This window comes from Nicotiana tomentosiformis, chromosome 8, assembly GCF_000390325.3.
Source record: "Nicotiana tomentosiformis chromosome 8, ASM39032v3, whole genome shotgun sequence".
In the NCBI taxonomy this organism is placed as follows: Eukaryota; Viridiplantae; Streptophyta; class Magnoliopsida; order Solanales; family Solanaceae; genus Nicotiana; species Nicotiana tomentosiformis.
The window spans coordinates 2,407,254-2,430,238 of NC_090819.1; the positions used below are offsets into that span (position 1 = coordinate 2,407,254).

A 22,985-nucleotide genomic window follows, 5' to 3' on the forward strand; every position below is an offset into this window, starting at 1 on the left:
AATATTATCGGTTCGACATATCGGTTGTCGGTTTATAAATATGCTAAACCGATAACCGAACCGATAATATATTGGTTGTCGGTTATCGATCCTTATCGGTTCGGTTATCGGTTTACCCGATAAGAATAAAAAATATCCAAAAAAATTTATGTTTTTATTATAGAAATCGTGATCATACCCAATAACTCGATATCTATAACCCAATAACATTTTATCGATTCGAGTTATCGATTATACCCTATATATGTCCAGCCCTGTTAATAATAACCCCCAAATGGCCAAATATTCCTGAAATTTCCCTCAAAAGTCTCTCTAGTTTACCATCAAGGGTATTTCAGTCACTTCCTAATACTTAATCTCTCACCCGAAATAGTCAAGCTTCCTTGTTACACCGCCTTCAGAATATTTTTCCTATTTTTCTGCGAAATTGGAGAAAACAAAATAAATATAAAAATACAGAAAAGCCCCAAAAAAAACTTACCAAACCCTAATTTCTCACTCCGAAACAAACCTTCCTTAGACTTTTCCCCCCTCTATTTCTCTAGAACTTTTTTCCATCATCGTCACGCTCTTTCTCAGATCTGATAAACCGACGTCACGCGCCGAGATCTGGGTGACACGCGCGGAGATCAGGAGGGTACGACAAGTATGGTGGTAATGAATGGAAGGCCTATGAAGCGGTTGAAGAGGAGAGTCACGGCGGACCTCAACGACTTTCTCACGTTCCCTGACGTCGGAAATATCGCCGGTGGTAGTAGCGAACCGTTTAGGACGACGGTAAAGGCTTTTTTGTCGAAGCACGCGCTCTTACCGCCGCCTTCTTCGCTGTTTCCTCACCTGCTGACGTGGCAGATCCTCTTCCGCGTCGGCGACCTCACCAACGACGTCGGCGACGACGACTCTTCTCCGGCAGTCGTCTGCCTCGATGTAATCGAAGAAGACGTCGCCAGATCTAGATCCGTTTATTGCGACCAGTGCCGAGTCGTTGGTTGGAGCAGTAATCCGGTTTGTGCAAAGCGTTTTCACTTTATTATTAAGCGAGACGGAAATTCAATCGGCGGTTATAACAAGCCGTGTGCCGGCTGTGGTGAAGCCCTTCACTTATCTGAGTCTAGGTGCAAATCATGTAATCATGTTATGACTACAGAAGATGTTGAAGATTGGATGTACCATCAGTTGGAAGATAACAGTCATCTTCTGCATGCTGTGATCCATTCCAATGGCTATGGGCATCTTCTCAGGGTAAACGGCAGAGAAGGTGGCTCCAGGTTGCTTTCTGGTAACAATATAATGAATTTCTGGGATCGACTTTGTAAAGTTATTGGAGCTAGAAAAATCAGTGTGATGGATGTGTCGAAGAAGTATGGTTTGGAGTTACGTCTACTACATTCCCTTACAAAAGGTCATCCATGGTATAGTGAATGGGGTTATCAGTTTGGTGCTGGTAGTTTTGGTTTGACTCAAAATGCTTATAAACAAGCTGTAGAGAACCTTTCTTCTCTGCCCTTGACCATATTTTTATCTCAAGGAAGGAAACCTCGAACGCGTTTGCAGGATTTGATTTCGTTTTATCAGTCATTGTCGGAAGGTGAACTTGTAAATATTAGAGACCTGTTTGTTTTCTTGACTAGTTCCATTCGTGATGCCCGCAAATCTGCATTGGGGGCTGGTGATAATGCCACTTGTAAGAAGCGCAAACTTTGCGACTCCAAGTCCAAGGTCTTATGTGCTTGGACCAGTAATGATGTTTTACGTGTTGAAGAAGCAATGTTCAGAGTACTACGAGCTGTCTCTGGGTCTAATTGGGTCAGCTGGCGTGCTCTTAGAGGTGCGGTCTGTAAAGCTGGACCTCCGGAACTACTTGATTGTTGCTTAAAGGAGCTCAATGGGAAGCAGGCAGCCGATGGGATGGTTGTCAACGCCCGCTGTGTTAATGGTTCTGGTGCTATGGAGTATAAACTTGAGCGTGGCAACCCAATGGTTAATGTGAATACAAATGAGAACAGATTGCCTTGCGCTCCAAACTTCCCATCTGAGGAACATCTGCGTCGAGATTTGAAGTACTTGTATGAGTGCATGCTAAACCCGCAGACAATGTTAAATCATATTCCTTTAACCAAAAGGGAAGTTGCAGTTCGCTCGGCTAGAATTGTTCTTGATTGCAAGCAATTTATGAAAGAATATCAACCTGAGAGATTCTTGCCTATCCCAAAATCAGATGCTATCCAGCTGTTATGTGAGGTGGACATTATGGAACAATCTGATGTGCATTCCAGAAACCCTCCTCCAGAATTGATGATTCTGCCCTCGGATGCTACTATTTCTGACTTGAAAGCGGAGGCAACGAGGACATTTCAAGATGTATACTTGATGTTTAGAAGATTCCAAGCTGATGAGTTAGTTGGGTACAGCGGGCTGAAAGAAGCCACTCAGGTCAAACTCCTTTTAGGATCTGCTGAGTTTGTAACAGTCCGGGGAAAATTCCTTGGGAAAAATGCACTGAGCAGGTATAGAATGGAAAGGGGAGTCGAGAGATGGACAGTAGATTGCTTCTGTGGAGCAAAGGATGATGATGGGGAGAGGATGTTGGCTTGTGATGTCTGCGGTGTTTGGCAGCATACCAGATGTGCGGGCATACCCGACCTGGATGCTGTTCCTGCGAGGTTCATTTGCCTCAGGTGCAGGTGTGTTAGTCAGACGACAAATACAAGCGGGAATTGCAAGGATGAATCAGTTGCTGGGGGCGCTCGTGGTGGTTTAGGAAAGAGCTTGACTAATGCTGTCTGAAGTGCGCTGAGTTTTTTTCTTTAGCTGTATATGTTTCTGTTTTTTCAGGTCTGATAGAATATGTACATACAGGCCAGGCCAAAAGAGAAAAAAATATCATCAGCGCACTCTGGCCATTTTCCCCCAGCTAATGACTAGTTTTATCCCTTTCCTCGTATCATTTTTGTACATATTCTTCAGACTGCTGAGCTATGATCTAACTTTATTATTTAAAAAGAAAGGTGCATGTTTAAGGGGAAAAAACCCTATTACTTTGTGTCTAATTTTTTCAGAGGTATTATTTACTTTGTTAAATGGTAAAAGTGATATGCTCAATGCAAGGTTCACGTAATTACAGCTTACATAATCTTATTCAGTTCTATCTTCTTCACTTATACTTACCATACGGCAAATTCAAATTGACACAGAACTAGAAATATTGTAAGAAAAGTTCAGGTAGACATCGGCATAGTATCAGTAAGGGATAGAACAAAATTGAGAGTATAACATGGAATAGTACTCTACAGAATTTGAAGAAGATAGTAATCAGTAAGAGATTAAACAAGATTGATGATATATCATCAAATTGTTTGGGCAACATAAGCTCAGAGGTAACCTACATTTACTATGGATAACCTGAATGTGGATATAGAAACCCAACTCTTGACTGAAAAATCATACCAGTTTCCTGCCTGAACCAGTATTGTGAAGAGCGTGAAGCGAGAAGTGAAGCGCTCGCTTTTTTGAAGTGAAGCGGAATTAAGAAAAATATTAAAATAAATATTGCATAGACAACACATGTTACACATGTAACTGCCAATACTAAAAAAATTGGCAGTGAGACTAAGAACAAAAGATGATGAACTGAAGGGAAAAAAAAATTGGTAGCATTTCGCTGCAATTTTAAGGACTTAAAACGAAAATAAGAAGAAGAGAATGAGAAAAAGAATAAGAGCTGAAGGGGAAAAAAATTGGTAGGCTATTTTAAGCACTGAGAAGAAGAAGAAGAAGAAAACATACCTGGGCTTGAAAATTGAAACCCTAGTCGCTGCAAACATACCTGGGCTTTAAAAATGAAACACTAGTCGCTGCTTGCTCTGCTGCTCGCTGATTTTGTAAAAAAAGACTCGCTTTTTTATTTATCAGTGACTTAAAAGACAAAAGCGAGCGCTTCCGTCGCTTCTTGCTTCGCTAATGCTTCTCGCTTTTTAGGCAAAAGCGGACGCTTCAACCTACCTGCTACGCTTCACCCTACAGAAGCGACACAGTGGCCGCCTCGCTTCGCTTCACGCTTAAAGCGCTGAAGCAAGCGCTTTTCACAACACTGGCCTGAACTACACTGATAAAGTTTATCTAGTTACAAGGTTTTGCACCTTTTTTATGCTCTCCAATTTCAATCACTGGCAAACAGATCTCCTTAAAGAAAATTTGCATTCAGATGTCCTATCCCGGCGTATTCTCAGGAGAAAAACTGCCAAGCTTTCATCAGTAACAGGATGAGTTATGAAATAAAATAAAGTTACAGCATATATAGTGTTTAGTTACAGCATATATAGTGTTCTCAGAGCACAGCAACTGTACTAAAAATATTGCCACAAGTTCTGCCTAGTATTTGCATCTTTGTCCTTTCAAAATGTAATCAATGATCAGATCGTTTGGGCAACAGAAGACTAACCAACGATCAGATGATAAAAATCCAGCTATAAAAATTGAACCACCTTATAGAGCACATAGTAACGCAAAATTGATACTTGAGATATGATTGCTTGAGTGTACAATTGAGAAAGAGATTGACGGAGTTGGTAAAATGCAGAAATATATTAGTACACAAGAACACGATGAATTTCATATCTACCAGTGAAAGAAGGCTGTAGTTTTCTCCTGTTGTTCACGAAGCATATATCTTATTATCTTACAGCAGCTTGATCTTCTGAGAGAGCGCTTAGGATCTTACCGAAGTCGCACCACCAACAGGAAACACAAAGAAATAAACTTTTGCCTTAGCATCGGTCACTGCAGGAATTGCGTATAGTGAATGAAAGCTTCAATGTAAATCTGCTTTTTTCTGCACTATGCTTGCAATTCTGCAAAAGAGTTGAGATTTTGTCTGAGTCAAGTTTTTATAAAAAAATCACCTGAAAAGTGGAGCAATGAGAAGTAAAAGTTCACTTGCTTCTTGATCTGCTTATGCATTACCTCCCTCTAAGCTGATGAACACCCTCGAGAACGTCCAGTGCTTGCTGTACCTTTGAGTTTTCTAGTTTCTCTTTGCTTTCGAGTATTAAGGATGAAAATCTAAAAAAGGTGACAAGTTCTACTTCAATATCTCTTAGTTGTTGGTCTATATGTTCCAAAAACTCCTCATACGAAGATACCCCCTTTAAACTATCGATCTTGTCAGCTTCCTTGGACATGTTCCCACTTGTTGATGCCTCAAGATTTTTCAATTCATAATCAGTTGTAATGTTTGCATTACCATCATTTGGAGCTTGCAATTCTTGGCTATCATCTAATGTTAAAGTTTCCTGGTCAAAGTTTTCATTTTCATCTGTATTTTCATCCTTTGGAGATACTATTCGAACAGGACTTGGAGCATCATCTATAGCAATATCAAGGTCAAAAGCAACATTTCCGATTAACTGCTTCTCCCTCATAGATATTGCCTGAAAATACACGACGCCATGAAAAGGGAGCAAAAGATACATATATATATATATATAAAAGTAGATTTTGACCAAAATGCGGTTCTATGATTAGTGGGAGTAGCTCTTTCACCTGAACAAGCAATATCTATAATCAATGATCATATATCCACCAAAGAATCAAAGACATGGGGCATTAAGACGTCCTGTCAAAATCTCGGGCTTTTTTTATGACAACTCAACACCATAAGACCATTGAAGCAACTGTATCAGTTTAACACCTTTTGGTATCTGATGTTTGAGCAACTACATTGTATAGGTAGAGGTTCCCAATAAGGTTACAGAACACAATATCTAAAGTCTTTCCTATGAGTGAATAAACAAAACCACAGAAAGGAATACTTCTACTAGCAACCAGCTTCGGATTCTCCTTAAGGTACCGTATTGAGTAGGGATTTGAATCTATGAAGTGCGGTAATGATTTGATTTGATTTTTTTGTTAAGTGTCATAATGATTTTAGATCATTGGAGAAAACTAAAAAATAGTCAACCATACCTCATTAAGCTTCGCTGCAAGTTCATCAAGCAATTCAATGCGACTCTTTGACTTCTCCATCGCTTGCATAATCTTCTTCTTTTGAAAAAGTAGCTCCCTGGCGTCATTCTCCTTTCCAGTTTGAATACTAACGGCTGCTTGTCGCCGAAATTTCTCTGCTGCTTCAGACAACCGAAGTAGCCTCGATCTTGCATTATTCGCTGAATAGCCAGGATTCTGATCAGTAAGAACTCAAACTGTTCAATAAATAGTATGCTGTCCATCGAATCAATGACTAAATAATTAGAGGAAAAAGAAACACAGTATTGAATAAAAGTGATCCAAGACGAAATAGTTATAACCATGTCATTTCAGCTTTCCACCTTTTTCATGTGAAATGATAAGAAACATAAAAATCTATAAGGAACAAAACCTGGAACATAGATAAGAAACATAACAAAGAACAAAATTATCCGCAAAAGTATAAAAATAAGGAAATCTACATACATGAAGAAAATACAACAAAGAGCCTATGCAGCCGGACATCTGCAAATTTTAAAGTCTTTAAGAAAATAAAATCCGCAGAACAACTGAAAGACTTGAACAGAATTTTACTCCAAATATGCTTCCAATTCCAAGTTTCAATGTGCTAGCAGTTTTTGGTAGTCGCCGATAACAGGACTTCACTGTAATCATTGCTGCTTGCATTCCATTTAAGGCGATCAGGTTCAATGTAATCACGTCTCCTTCAAGACTTTTTAGACAAAAGGAAATTCTTCCTATTTTCCAGTTGTTGTGGTTTCTCCCGAGGAATTCAATGAAGTCCATTACTAAGAGAAGTGGTAATCTAGAATTGTTTGCTGTGTTAGCGGAAGCTCTTGAACCATCTAGTGTTTACCCCTATCCCTGAATAGAAGTGGTAATACACCTACAACAACAATCACGCCTCAGTCCCAAACAAGTCAGGGAAGTGGTATTACACCTACGAGTAAGAGAATTGATGGTGCCCGGAGCTGCAACTACACGGTCCTCGGGATTTCATTCAGATGGAGGGACAGTCTTAATTCATCAACCAAGGATGAAAGTAAGAGAGGCAATTCTTAAGATTCTTTGATCCCGAAAGCCCAACACTCGGCCTAGGAATTCTTCTCGAACCTTCCATCCGTAAGCCAATCAATGAAAAGACAAGACAAGACAAGTTGGCCATCATTCGACACCTTTTGTTCGTTCTCTTCCTTTTATCTTGTTCTTATTGTGTCTAAACACTTTTTGCAAACGACAATGGTGTTGAGGTGAACTTGCGTGTACTTGGACTATTCCACTGCTACCCGCTATCTCCTACCAGCACAAGTACATTATCTAAACTACAACATTGAAGTGCAGTCAGCCTTTTCAATAATACTTCTTAATAAATTATAAAACTTGCAAGCGCGGAATCAAGAACCCTATATGACAGTTCAATTTTTCTAATGTCCAAATTCATTAAAAAAACACCATAAAATTTAACACCCAAAACGTAGAAATCAATCAAAGCTATAACTTTTCAACATCCTACTCACCATATTTGTAAAATCTCACATCAAAACCCTCATACAAGTAATTTATAAAACATAAAACCCAAATTCAAACAGAACCAACATTAAATTTAACACCCCAAAAGAAGAAATCAATTAAAGGTATAAAATTTTCAATATCTTATACACCAACTTCGTATTATCTCACATATAAATCCTCAAATAAGCAATTTGCATAACATAAAGCTAAATTCAAACATACACATTTATGATAAGAAAAAATAAGTTTGGGGGGGGGGGGGGGGGGAGATAATATATTTGTTTCTTGTGGTTTGTGCTTCCTTGTGAAGATGGTCTAATTGTTCTCTAAGCTTCTCCATATTTAAATTAGCAGTAGAAGCAGAGAAATATATCATTTTCTTTGGAGTTTTGTTCCATTGGATAAACGCAGAAGAAGCATAATTTAGTATCATTTTTCTTCTCTACTCTGTATTTTTTTCACCACAAGCAGTTGTTCAAATAGAGAAAATTTTCTTTTAATAAATTAAATTAAATAGTGCAAGAAGCAAATAAAATTCTTGGTTTTTTTTTTTCGTAGTTGCAAAGTCTTGATATTTCTTCTTCTTTTTAGCTCAAGCTTCTAGAAAGTTTTTTCAACATAAGTATACAGAAAATTTTTCTTTTAATAAAATTAAAATAAATAGTGCAAGAAGCAAATAAAATTCTTGAATTTTTTTTTTTTTAAGTTGCAGAGTCTTGATTTTTCTTCTTCTTTTTAGCCCAGCTTCTATAAAGTTTTTTCAACTTAATTTCTAATGTCGAAGAGTTTAAGTTCTATGAAATATACAATTTGAGGATCTTTAGTTAGTGAACAAGTTATTTTATAACGACAATATCATAATACAAAATTAATAATAATTAAATTATTTAGTGAATATACTTTTATTGGTAAATATTTACTTCATTTGATTAAATACGGAACTAGTTTTGTTGGAAAAATATCTGTTATTTGCTCTTCTAATTAACTTACATGTTATGTTTCATGAAGTAAATTTAGTAGGGGAAAAAACATAATTAGGCAATATTTAAGAAACTTTTACAGACTTCCAGCAACAATAAGTAATTAACAAATATGACAACTAATTAACTATAATTCTAGCAGAAACCTATAATATTGGACCAAGAATCACGTTTTCAGTTACTAAATTATCGCAAACGGTTCAAGTTCTAATTAACTACGTCCCATATATCACGCTTGAGAACAAACTTGGATCTCAATGATTCCTTTCCATTCATAAAAGTTATTTATAAATAAACTTGGGATAAAACATGCATAAAGCAATCAACAGTTGAGAAAATAATCAAATATTAAAATAATATATATTGAATATAATAGGTATATTGATATATACTACCACTAAGAATTGAAAAGTAAGAACAATAAGATCAAAAATATTACGAGAAAATACTTTAAAATATTCATTTATATTTGAAGTGTATCCAATCCGTTGGAAATAAGATCAATATAACTCCAATGAATTTGGAATTTAGCAGGTATAATAACAATGATATAATGTATTAATTGGAATATATATTATACATATATTTCTGGAATAGTTATGTTATATTACATATTTACTTATCACTATTTAATTATATAATTGGTATAATAATGGTATTATTATAAAATGTGGAATTGTTCTTCAATGCATTTATATTTCAATTGTTCTGAATTTATCGCAAGAATATGACTTCCACCAGAATTGATTCTTAGTATATTGCATCTATAATTAATATTTAATTATATAAAAGGTATACTAATAACCGATAATTTTATTAAATATTTATGGGATAATTCTAGCATTTTAATTATACAAATAATAGTTGTATCATGTATATTGCGTCCGCATTTATGAATTTATTTAGAAAACAATTCTGGTATATTTACATAATAATTCTGGTATTTACGTATTAGCAATATTTAATTATATAAATGGCACAAGTATACTCAATTTATTTTTTATTTTTTTCAAGCACAAAGGGAAACAATTGAGGGGCGGGAGAAATAAGAAACAAAGTAGTAAGAGAAAGAAGCGAGGCTTAATTAGCCCCCAAAAAATGAGGGAAGAACGGATGTGTGGGTGTGGGGGGTGGGGGGAGGGGGGAACAAAGTATATGTTAACAAGGATCAAAATAGATCCCTAGTTTAGTGGGTCTTCTTTTATTTTTAAAACCTATGGTTAAATGCTATTAGTGTAAAAAAAAACTTTCATTTATGTAATAAGTAAACAGTACTAATATTTTCTTAAATATTCTTTAAAAAGTGCTCAGCCACGTATATTTCTCAATTTAAGTAAACATGTTTGTAATTATGATAATATAGTTTTTTCTTTTATCTTATAACAACTACGAGCACTTATTAAGAAAATAAATAACTTATATAAGTTAAACAATAGCAATAACTCCACTCATATTCTATATGTCACATATTTGGGTAACGTTAGACCTTTTGTCCCCTTGATTTATTTTCGATTAAAAAGTGAAAAAGCATGTTTGATGTTAGAGCACGATCTAGTTTAGTTTGATTTTAGCTTTTATAAAACAATTTATTTAGTAACTAAAATTGACATTATACAATAATTAGATTGTGCACTAATATTTACTTCTTTTGGAAGATTTTAGTTTAAGGAATTCACCGCCTATGGCTAACCGACGATTATTAGCAATTCAGGCGAGTTGCAGTCGAAATCCAAATTGTGGGAGTACTTGCCGATATGAGAATTAAAAAACTCTCATTACTCTGGAGATGCTTTGAGGCAAAAGTTGTGTCGGCTCCCTACATTATGGCGATTAAGGACATGTATGATGGGGCTAAGACTCGGGTTAGGACAGTAGGAGGCGACTCTGAGCATTTTTCGGTTGTAATGGGGTTACACCAAGGTTCTGCGCTCAGTCCGTTCTTATTCGCTCTGGTGATGGACGCGTTAACACACCATATTCAAGGGGATGTGCCATGGTGCATGCTATTCGCCGATGACATAGTTCTGATTGATGAGTCGCGAGCCGGTGTTAACGAGAGGTTGGAGGTTTGGAGACAGGCTTTTGAGTCTAAGGGTTTCAAGCTGAGCAGGACGCAGACAGAATACTTGGAGTGTAAGTTCAGCGCTGAGCCAGGGGAAGTGGGCATGGATGTGAGGCTTGATTCGCAGGTCATCCCGAGTAGAGGCAGCTTTAAGTACCTTGGTCCGGTTATCCAGGGGGAGGGGAGATCGATGAGGATGTCACACACCGTATTGGGGTAGGATGGATGAAATGGTGGTTAGCATCTGGAGTCTTGTGTGATAAGAGAGTGCCACCGATACTCAAAGGTAAGTTTTATAAAGCGGTGGTTAGACCGGCCATGATGTATGGGGCTGAGTGTTGGCCCGTTAAGAACTCACATATCCAGAAGATGAAAGTAGCAGAAATAAGAATATCGCGGTGGATGTGCGGGCACACTAGGATAGATAAGATTAGGAATGATGATATTCGGGAGAAGGTGCATGTGGCTCCCATTGATGACAAGATGCGGGAAGCGAGGCTTAGATGGTTCAGACATGTTCAAAGGAGAAGCCCAGATGCTCCGGTACGGAGGTGTGAGCATATGGTTGCGGAGGGCACGAGAAGAGGTAGAGGGCGGCCTAAGAAGTATTGGGGAGAGGTGATCAGACAGGATATGGCGAGGCTTCAAATTTCTGAGGACATGACACTTGATAGGAAGATGTGGAGGTCGAGTATTAGGGTTGTAGGTTAGGAGGTAGTTGAGTCGTGCCTTACTTCGTACCATGGTGGGACTAGCCATGTAGGATTTTTGTCTAAGATAGCTAGTGGGAATGTTGTGGCTTACTATTTCGCTTTTCAATGCATGTCCTATTTACTAGCTATCGCTTTTGCTTTGCATCTTTCTTCTAGATTTCATGGTATTCCTATTTTTCTTATGACTGTTGTGGTGATACTAATATTTACTAATATTGTCTCCCTTTGCTTTGCATCTTTCTTTTGGATTTTATGGTGTTCATATTTATCCTATGATTGTTGTTGTGATACTAATATTGTCTCCCTTTTTGTCCTTTTGTCTTTTTTATTTTTTGAGCCGAGGGTCTTTCGAAAATAGCCTCTCTACTCCTTCGGGGTAGGGATAAGGTCTGCGTACACACTACCCTCCCCAAACCCCATTAGTAAAATTTTACTGGGTTGTTATTGTACTATAATGCCATCATATCGCGAAAAGTTATGAAATAGACCACCACCAAAGTCTATAAATAGAAGCTTCTTTCGATCTATATTTCCAAGAGACGTAGAAGTCAAAAAGAAATACTTTCGGTAACAACTTTTTTTTTTTTTTTTACTAATGTTTGTTATAATTTGATTTTTTAATAGTATTAGTTTTTTTTCCTTATATAAAAAAAATAAGGAAGATAAAAGAATGGAAAAAAAGAACTCAATATAATAGTACTTATACATTTATTTTAGTAGAAAAACTAAAATGAAAAGTGTTCTCCTAAAACAAAAACTGGAAAACGATCGGAAGTGATAACAGAAGAGTAATTAAACTGGTCAGTGAGATCCAAAACCACTACATTGTTACATCGCCGGTGGCCGGAATCAATGGCGTCTCCGGCGATCCAGAGATCACCCCATCACCCACCCTCTACACCCCCGTCGTCTTCTCCCCTTCAACGCCTATCAACTTTCAGATCCACCACCACTACCACCCCCACCCCCACTCCCCATACCCCACTCACTCCATCTCCATCCCCACTCGACTCCTTCACATCCGATCCAATTTTCTCCTCATTCCTCTCCTCTGACTTCGATTCCACTACTTTCTCCTCCGCCGCACTTTCCTCCGGCTCTGCCGCTTCACGTATTGAGAAGCTTCAAGAAGGTCTTAATCTCCTCAACAATCAACTCCGTCACGAGGTCCTCACGCGCCACCACGATCTCCTCAACCAGCTCACTTCATTACGCGCCGCTGAATCCGCTCTCTCCTCCCTCCGCTCTTCCGTTTCCTCCCTCCAATCCTCCCTCCGCCGCGTCCGTTCCGAACTCTCCGATCCTCACCAATTAATTTCCAAACATACCCTTCAGCTTAACAATCTGCATTCTACAACCGAGCTTCTTCAGTCTACGATTCGAACCCTGAGATTATCCAAAAAGCTCCGTGATCTCATGGACCCGACTCATGACCCGGAAAAATTGGATCTTTCTAAAGCTGCACAGCTGCATTTTGAAATACTATCACTGTACAATGAGTATCATTTAGCTGGGATTGATGTGGTTGATTTGGAATTGAAATGGGTTGTTGAAATTGGGCTGAAGTTACGGGCCGAAGGGATGAAGGTTTTGGAGAATGGGCTTGAGGGTTTGAATCAAGCTGAAGTTGGAGCTGGGCTTCAGGTGTTTTATAATATGGGGGAGTTGAGGGGGACAGTGGATGGGTTAGTGAGTAAGTATAAGGCAATGGGAGTGAAGAGTATAACAACCGCTTTGGATATGAAAGCTGTTTCCGTTGGTGGTGGATTTGGTGGGCCAGGAGGTGTGCAGAGAAGCGGAACACCTCAGTTTGGAGGAAGCGCAAAGGCGAAGGACGCGTTGTGGCAACGGATGAACGGTTGTATGGACCAGTTACATTCTGTTGTGGTTGCTGTTTGGCATTTGCAGAGGGTTTTGTCCAAGAAAAGAGATCCCTTCACGCATGTCTTGCTGCTCGATGAAGTCATGCAGGTGTGTGAACGCATGTGTTTCTACTTGATATGAATCGTTTTAAAGTAGTTACTATTATATGACGCCTTTCTCATATCAAGTTATTTGTAATCTAAAATGTTGTGATTGCGTTGAGCTTGAACATGTTGCCCCGTGTCGGAAACTTAGAATTGATAAAACTTGATTATAACTTTATAGCTAGATAGAAGCAATTGAGCCAGCTTAAGGAAGTAACTGCTTTGGTTCCCTTGCTAGAGAGGTTGGTTCCAAATGAAATGAATATAACCTCTTGATAAAAAATGAAACCCTCAGGGGTTGGCCTGGTGGAAATTGACTTGAGCCTTGGGGTTTGCTCCCTTTCAAGGTCTCAAGTTCGAAACCCACTGGGTGCAAACAATTTCTGAGGGTCATCGGACTGGGTAAAACCTGAATTAACCGTGGTGCACTTGCGGGAAACTCCTTGCCGAGGGCCTGTGCACCCCCGGGATTAGTCGGGGCTCAAAGAGACTCGGACACCCGGTGCAAAATCAAAAAAAAAAAAATGAGATGAATATAACCTGATGCAGTTAGTAGCAGGATTCTAAAAGCAGTACTTTGTGAAAAAAAATGAAATTAACTGAAATTATGGGGAGTACTGATAACTGTCCTTACTAATGTTCATTGTGTAGTTGTGTTTTAATGATGCGGATCACAAAAAAATCCTTTTGTACCAATCCGATCCTGTGATTAAGGGTGTCAAATGTGGCAATGAAGAGGAATATTAAGTTTATCAGTCTTGAAATGGTTTTCTGCTACCAAAAGGATAGTATAGTTGAGTTACTATTTAGAAAGGAATGGTTCCCTTATAAAAAAAAAACTATTTATTAAGGAATGATTGAAGCTGAGAGCAAGTATAGAGATGTTTCTCTTTTGGCTAGCCCCAGGGAGCACTGTCACAAGTTTCTCTTCTATTGATCTCTTTTATTTTTCTGATCATTTTCTGGAGTAGTAATATGACATAGTTCATCTATGCGTCAAGCATTTAACCTCTTCCTGCAGTAAAATGCTAACAAATAGCAAAATGAAATTAAAAGTGCATTTTATCTGATTCCATGAATCCTAAAATTTAAAACTTGAAAAAAACTTGGCATCTTCAAGGAATTGTAGTCGATTCTCCGCAGAAGAGTCTCTGAAACATAGCTACTGTATTGAAATCATGGATATTACAATTTCTATCCTCAACATTAGTTGCACAATGAAATATAATATTAAAACTCCACTTAATGACCTAGTATGATGCTCACCATGCTTGGATATTGGTATGAAGCTATGTTGCTCGGACTCTTTGAAAATGTTGCCCACCCTTGTCGGATCCTCCGAAAATGCACTAATTTTAAAAGATCTGACCCGCACCCGGCAGCATGTTTTAGAAGTCCGAGCAACATAGGTATGAAGCCATCCAAGTAGATGCTCTACTAGTATTTCAAGAACAAGCATTTCAAAGCTATGGAGAATGAAGCTTGAATCTAATAATTCCTGCTGAAATGAGAAGTCAACCCCAATAGTCAAGTCTCTATTTTGAATTGTATCATGGCATAATGAGTGATCCTTGGCAATTTTTGTGCATTTATGGGAGACAGTTGTCCTATTTCACTTTCTTTTTTGATGAAAAGTTCTCCTTTTTTACTGTGATATCTTGTTTTTCATTGAAATGGGAGGATAGTGGTACTTTTCTACTTTTGGGTTCAAGGTATTCTACCTAAAAAATATTCAATGATCTTTTATAATAAGTTCTCTTTATCAGTCTTCTTCTGCTTATAAGAAATAACAGCTTTATAAAATCAGTCTTGGTTTTCAGCTTGGTGTTAGAGAAGTTGTGGGAAGATTGAGATTCTCTTTTTTTAACAAAAAAACCAGTAAGGGAGTCATTGTTGGTTGTAGCAAATAATTTAAGTTTCTCTTTTGAAAAAAACAGTCGTTTCATGTTAGTGGTTGGTGGTGGCTATAGTCCTACTACTTCTGATGGTTAATCTAGTTTTCTTAAGTTGTTCTGGTTTCCGGATCATTGGATAGAGGTTGTGGATACAAATATTTCATGTAAATCATTAATCTAAGGTAACTAGTACCCACCAGAAGAATTTGATAGTTAGGACTTCGGAGCGAACCATAAGGAATCCAACCTCTTACCTTTAGGTGGTGAAATATCCGGCTCCATTTATTTTCTAGTGAGATTAGGCGATTGTTTTGGTGAAAAGCCTGATACTTTTAGAAACTTGCTTCCTAATGCTTTCATGTCAGCAAGGTCATCACACAACACCAGATGAAATTATGTGAATATTTATAAATATAGGCTAAGCCCCCACACATGCAATCAAAACATAGTAGCATATTTAAGAAAAAAGGAAGATTGACAAGTAGCTAGACAAAAGAGCAGGATTCTAGTAGATCCAGAAAAAAAATCCTTCTCCTATCCTTAGTATTTTATATGAAACCTTCTCAAATCCTTAATATGTGCATTATAAGAAAATTAGCGGCGAGAGGGCATTATTCTTAGCAGATGAGTGAACCTTTGCACAGTGAAAGGGAAGGCAATAATTGTTGCAGTAAAAACAACTCATTTCTGTTACGCCCCTTTTTTTTTAATAGCGGTGGCATGTGGTCCAACTCGCACACCTGGACTATCCACTAGGTACTTGCTACCTCCTACCAGCACAAGTACCGAGTAATTTTGTTACCAAGGCTTATGCAAATGGTGCTTCAGAGATTTTATCTCCCCATGTGCCCAATTAGAAAATGAATATTCTCGATAATCTATCTTATTTTTTGAATGAGTGGACTTAACAACATGCAATGTTTGTTTCTTTGGAACAATAATATGTCTTAGGCAAGATCGTTCCTTGGGTACACTGGATTTCTTGGACAAGTACCTAATTTTGAATTGGCTTTGTGTTTAGTCATATGTATCTAACTGTCTTCTTTTTTCTTCAAACTTTATTGGTTACAGAATAACAGAATCGTGCCCTTCCCTTGCCAAATCCCAAGAAAATGGATAACCTCTGTCTCAGGAAGCACATGAACCCCCCGCCATGTCCTCCCTCCCCCACCCCCGAAACCAACCAAAAAATAGAAAAGAAAACAACAAACAACAACAACAACAACAACAACAACAACAACAAACCTTAGTATAATCCCATAAATGGGGTCTGGGGAGGGTAGTGTGTACGCAGACCTTACCCCTACCTTATAGAGATAGAGAGGCTGTTTCCGATAGACCCTCCGCTCAAGGGGAAAAAAAGTGTTTGGGAGAACAGTGTTTTTATGAATATCTTTTTCATTCTTATAAATGATTTGTTGGGTTCTTTTCCGTGGTTGCTTACATTACCACATATTTATCAGGAAGGTGATCCAATATTGACAGATCGTGTTTGGGAGGCATTGGTTAAATCCTTTGCTAACCAAATGAAATCCACTTTCACCGCATCAAGCTTTGTTAAGGAGATATTCACTGTTGGGTATCCAAAACTCTTCTCTATGTTAGAAAATCTCCTTGAAAGAATTTCACGTGATACAGATGTCAAAGGAGTTCCACCAGCTCTCAGTTCAGAAGCAAAGGACCAAATGTTATCTTCCGTAGAAATATTCCAGACTGCTTTCCTAACCCTCTGCCTGAGTCGTCTTTCGGATCTGGTTAATTCTGTATTTCCAGTGTCTAGTCGTGGAAGTATTCCCTCAAAAGATCATATCTCAAGGATTATATCACGAATTCAAGAAGAAATAGAAGCTGTTCAGATGGATGCTCGGTTAACTCTTCTTGTCTTGCGTGAGATCAACAAAGTTCTGCTTCTGCTTTCAGAAAGAACAGAATATCAGGTATCTTCTCACATTTGTATGGCAGAATGTTCTTTGAAGAAAACACTATGCGTATAAATTGAAGAAGCAAAACTATATAGCATGAGCTCACTCCTATATTTCTTCATGATTTATGTGATATCTGCAGTTTGGGGTACGTTGAACATTTGAAGGGGCTGTTTTCCCCTTGAATAATACTATTCCTTTTGTTTGTCGAGTGGGAGTGAGAGAGAGTTGCCATTGTGGAGATAGGGCTGCATTTCCAGAAATTTCATCAAGTTCGTTCTTACGGCCACTGGAAAGTGCTGCAATCAGGGGAAAGGAGCAGGCGTTAATCTTAGGCCTAGGGTTGTGAGTTCCTCTATTTAGCATGTAGATATATAGAGTATGGCCAGTATATATATTTTTTATTAGAGAGTAAAGACAGTATATATTAGCCAAGCTGAACTAATAGTAATCTAAAAGAGTTTGCATTGATGCATGTTACTAAAAAAGGGAAAGAGTATGCATTGATGCAAGTTGACAAAGTACTGCAGATCATATTTCATGAACCTCAAATGGAAGAATCTTGAATGATTTGTTCTATCCTACTCAAATGATTTGTTCTATCCTACTACAACAACCACAATTTGAGTTTTTCCTTGTCTTAGATAGGACGATGTTACAATGCAAAATGAAATGGAAAATAATGATTTATACTTTGCAGCCAGTTAGTTCTCAATGCTCGTGATTATGGTTTGAAGGGGAAAAATTTGTTTGCATAGTGATGTTTTTGAAAGATTAGTGGATGTTCTTGAAAGAGGAAAAGTTAAATAAGAAACTGATTGCTAAGCAAATGCCTATACATGCCATCCTCCCAAAACAGAAAAGGAAAAATGAAAATGCAAGATTTGTGAATTACAAACACTGACCAAGAAACTTTTTTCTTTTCCGTTTATATTTCTTCTTTTCCATCTTTTTCTTGCCCTTTCTCGTGCTATTCTGCACTTTCATAAAACTTTATTCTTTGAGGTCCTACGTTTTCTGTTTATTAAACATCTACAACTTCGAGTGGATTAATCTTTGTAGGCTATTGGTACTCTGAGCTTGATGTCTGGAATCAGTTGAATTCCTTTTATTACTGTAACTATAAATGGTTGATATTCTTATGAGTATGTTATGCTGAATTTTTGTACCAACTGATAAGCACTACCTCTCTTCCTTTTTTTTTTCTTTTCCGAGAGGTGGAAGTTTGCTCGGAGATTGATGGGTGCTGTTCAGCCTCTCTCTCTCTCTCTCTCTCTCTCTCTCTCTCTCTCTCTGTTCTTTGACAGCATTAGCAACTGATTTTCCTTAAATGTTTTCTCTGTTCTCCCCATCCCCGTTTAGATGGGATAGAGGGTTGGTGATCCGGGATGGTCTGGTGATATCAATAATGTCTCTATCCTTGATGAATTGCTTTTTGACAATTCCATTACGTCATCATCTGAGTAATTCGGTTAATGAATTTAACTTAGGGAAATACATTCAGGATAAACTTTTACTTGAGTTTCATACATTTAATTTATCTGCAGATATCTACTGGGCCTGAGGCCCGGCAAATAACAGGTGCTGCAACTCCAGCACAGCTGAAGAACTTTGCATTATACCAGCATCTACAAGAAATTCATACCCGCATATCATCCATGGTGGCAGGATTACCAACTATTGCAACTGATATTCTGTCTCCTGCACTGGGATCTATTTATGGGGTTGCAGCTGATTCAGTGACATCACTTTTCCAATCAATGCTTGATCGACTGGAGTTGTGCGTCTTGCAAATTCATGATCAAAATTTTGGTAGCCTTGGTATGGATGCTGCTATGGACAATAATGCATCACCTTATATGGAAGAGTTGCAACGGAGTATTCTCCATTTCCGTAGTGAATTCCTGTCCAGGCTGTTGCCTTCTTCATCAAATAGCATTACCACAAGTTCAGAAACTATTTGTACTAGACTTGTGAGGAGCATGGCGTCTAGAGTTCTGATATTTTTCATCAGGCATGCTTCACTTGTTAGACCTCTCTCAGAATCAGGAAAGTTGAGATTGGCAAGGGACATGGCTGAACTTGAATTAGCGGTAGGCCAAAACTTGTTTCCAGTAGAACAGCTTGGTGCCCCATATCGAGCACTTAGAGCATTTCGGCCTGTTATTTTCCTGGAAACATCTCAACTTGCATCATCCCCCCTTCGTCAAGATTTACCGCCAAGTGTCATACTGCACCATCTTTACTCGCGCGGGCCTGAAGAACTACAATCACCATTGCAAAGAAATAGACTTACTCCGATGCAGTATTCACTGTGGATGGATTCACAAGGGGAGGACCAAATCTGGAAAGGTATTAAAGCTACTCTGGACGACTATGCTCTTAAGGTACGGTCAAGAGGGGACAAGGAATTTAGTCCTGTCTATCCTTTGATGCTAGAAATCGGCTCTTCTTTATCTGGGAATCGTTAGAGGAACTTTGAGAGAATGCAAAAGCTCAAATCATCTTCTCTTGGTACATCCCCTTCTCCAGTTTTTTGTTTCAATAATGTTGTCACAGCACATAGCAGACCATTATCTATGTTTCATTTGCATTAGTGTCATGCTTTCTTTTATATATTTTACCTCAATTGATTGTCATCTTCTTTTTCCCTCACATTTGTAGTATTTTCCTGATAGTGCACAGATTCAAAGAGATGGATTATAGTATTCAGTGCCTCATTTTATATCTTTGTCCACAGCTCTCATTCTCTGACTAGTCAAACATGAAGAATGTTGTGTTTTTGAGATGCTCTTGCGTGGTCTTCCTGATCATTGGTCAATATTCATATAATGACACTGCCCCCCCCCCCCCCCCCCCAAGAAAAAAAACCCTTGCAATATATATATATATATATACACACAACAAAGTTTTCAATTTTTGCTTTACCTCTTTGGTTGCCAGAGATTAGATTTTCAAGAAAATGCATCAATTTTTTAATCATTATCAAAAGAAAAAACTGCTGTTTGTTTCTCTCTTTGCTCTGCGGACTGTTTTGTTTTTCCTCAAGTGCCAGGAGAAGAGAAGAGAGGTCCTATTCTCAGATAAATAGTTACAACAACATACCTACCTAGTGTATTCCTACAACTACAAGTGGGGTCTAAGGAGGGTAACATGTACGCAGCCTTATCCCTACATGGTCAAGTAGAGAAGCTGTTTTCGATAGACCCTTGGCTCATTGCGTAAATAGTTAGCAAGGCATTATACTTCCAGTTAGGAACTTTTTATATAACACAATCAATGGAGTTTCCATTTTCCAGATAATTGAGTAGTTGATTAGCAGTAAAAGCAGAAAAAATATGCACAAAGTGGAAGTTCAACCAAGTTCAATTACCCTTCTTTACAAGTCAAAATTAAAGGATTTTTCTTAACTATAACGCAAGTGCTTCACAGGATTGACTTTCACCTTCAAGTTTATAAAAATCCAGCTATTCGGCCATATTGTAATTATCCTTAAATTATTTTATTCTCCAATTTTTCTCCCGCATTAGAGAATCATACTATAGATATTAGATAGACTAATGTCTATATATAACTGTAGAATAATATAACAAAAAATTGAAGAGTTTGCTGCGTGCCTTCGTTGTTCTTCTACGTGATACGACATTATCATTTCATTTTATTTTTATTTTTATTTACCTTTCACAAATATTTTTTTCTAATGAAAACTATAGAATAGACTAACATCCACATTTAACGTCCTAATATTACTAAAAAGATATCACCAATCCATGTAACTACAATTCTTGGAATATTCTTGATATATAAATTACAGCTTAAGGTGATTAAAGGAAAGAGATTAGAGATCATAGAAAGAATAGAATGGACTCTAATTTTCACACATTACTGTAAAATAAAACATTCTTTTTCAGCATCTTTTAATTTTCTATTTGTGTAAATAAATACCCAGCTTACTTCTTCCAAAAGCCATCAAAATTTTTCATATTAATACCTCCTCTTTAGGATCCTTTCCGATAAGAGCAAAGAAAGTGAAAGCCAAAAAAGTTACCTAGTTCCTAGTTCTAGGCAAGAAACATGGGAAAGATCAATATTAATTCTTGCAACAAGAAACAACTCAACAGCTTAATAAAGTTTTTGCATCCCAAAGTTTATGTCACTAACTCTTCAAACTTCAAGAATCTTGTTCAAGAATCTGAGCATCCAACTCAAAATCGTAAGTCAATGCATGAAGTTACTGACCATATTATAAACCCCTTTAGAGTTCTTTACATAATCAACGATAGACAAGTGTATTCTCTAAATGTGTCACATCAAGAAAGTATTAGCCAAGACATCCTTTTATTCAAATCCGAAGAAAGTGTGCTATCATCTTTTACGACACATGAGTCTTTCATCCAAAAATCTATCGCTTACAACATTAGATAGTTCCGCAACAAGCCAAGAAATTATGGATTTTTTTGCGGAATATAAGAAAATGGAGTTATGGCTATTGGAGATAGAGCCATGTTCTAATTATTACTATGAGGGCCGAGGGGTACGTGCCGTTGGTTCAAGAACAGGTCTCTGTCTATGATTATGATTCGTATATGGCCAGTGTTTTGCAATACTAGCTTTAAAATGGCAGATCTAGAATTTAAATATTGTGGGTTCTGAGCTAAGATCTAACTCCATATATTTATACTTATTTTATATATATATATATATATATAGAGAGAGAGAGAGAGAGAGTTGTAGTTCAACTCAACACGAACCTATTGTTAGATCCTCCACCGTAACTTTTCCTTTCTCTGTCTCTCGAATATAAATAGAGAAAATAGTAATAAATTGTAGAGTGAACAAGATTAATAATATTTTTATATACTAGTATCTATGAACGTGCTTAACGTTAATAATGGCACGTGATGATTTAAACATTTATTTATATGAAGGAACAATAAAATTTAATTAATAAGAGAAATTTTATGTATAATAATACAACAATCATCTAAATGCCGAAAAATATTAGTATTACATTAACATAATATATGAATTTAAAATAAAAGGACATCATCAAAACTTGCACAAATAATTAATTTTGTTATATTAGTTATAGTTTAAAAGTATTTAATGTGATGGTATCTTAACGAACACTTCTTTGTGGACAATATTTTTTTATGTATGTTTCCTCCTAATGCGTTGGTTGCTCTGCCTTAACCAGAACTCTTATTGTTGATCTTGATATCCGTTTTGAAAGTTCAACATACAGTTGTTCGTGCAAGAAAATATACTGTGGTAAATATAGTCGAGCATTTAGGATGTTTGTCCTTATGCTTTATTTATTATATTTGCAAAACATAAGCATACTAAAAATTATTTTCACACAAATTTAAAAAGAAAGTTTCGAAAAATGAAAGTTGAATTCAGGGATAGGAATATACTTAGAAGCACATTCACCAGTATCATAATTTTTGCATGTATGACGTTATTGTCAAAACTTCTATATACCATCTGTGTGCTATTACATAAGGTACTCGGCGTATCTAAGTTTTCCAGTAGCATGACAAGCATATTTTTCTTCAAAATTAACCTATATACAATGGAAGATCAATTTTAACTTAGTCTATTATATATACGGTGACACTAACATATGTAAGAAATAAGAAACTTTACAACAAATATGTATGGTAGAAGGCCATTTGGTATTAAAGTATCTAAGTATTCTTCTTGGTAGTAATTATTGATATCATTTTCTGCTGAGTCAAAAATTGAAAAATATTTTGTTTTTACTATAAATTTTGCAATCAACCTTTTATTTAGTTGATCAACATATTCATTTCTGCTAGCTAAGATATCTTTTTAATTCTATTATGCGATTTGCACAAATTGCGTTTTAATCTAATGATAGAAATATTTCTCTTATTAAATGCACGTTACCATTGGGATTAATAATTAAGTGTTTAGGAAGAACCA

At 37.1% G+C, this 22,985-nt stretch overlaps 3 protein-coding genes across 3 annotated transcripts; 2 read left to right on the top strand and 1 right to left on the bottom strand.

Moving 5' to 3' along the window:
* Positions 1-345: 345 nt before the first annotated feature.
* On the top strand, positions 346-3,035 carry LOC104084981 (PHD finger protein At1g33420). The gene has a single exon (XM_009588945.4). The coding sequence runs from the start codon at positions 649-651 to the stop codon at positions 2,785-2,787; it is 2,139 nt and encodes a 712-aa protein (XP_009587240.1). The 5' UTR covers positions 346-648; the 3' UTR covers positions 2,788-3,035.
* Positions 3,036-4,500: 1,465 nt separating this feature from the next.
* Positions 4,501-7,616, bottom strand: LOC104084982 (uncharacterized). The gene is made up of 3 exons (XM_070181957.1): positions 5,965-7,616; positions 4,963-5,429; positions 4,501-4,850 (listed from the first exon to the last, which is right to left on the bottom strand). The coding sequence occupies exons 1-3, from the start codon at positions 6,031-6,033 to the stop codon at positions 4,811-4,813; spliced, it is 576 nt and encodes a 191-aa protein (XP_070038058.1). The 5' UTR covers positions 6,034-7,616; the 3' UTR covers positions 4,501-4,810.
* A 4,360-nt stretch (positions 7,617-11,976) lies between these two features.
* Positions 11,977-19,763, top strand: LOC104111833 (conserved oligomeric Golgi complex subunit 5). Its single transcript, XM_009621618.3, has 3 exons — positions 11,977-13,223; positions 16,578-17,051; positions 18,584-19,763. The coding sequence occupies exons 1-3, from the start codon at positions 12,105-12,107 to the stop codon at positions 19,505-19,507; spliced, it is 2,517 nt and encodes an 838-aa protein (XP_009619913.2). The 5' UTR covers positions 11,977-12,104; the 3' UTR covers positions 19,508-19,763.
* The last annotated feature ends 3,222 nt before the right edge of the window (positions 19,764-22,985 follow it).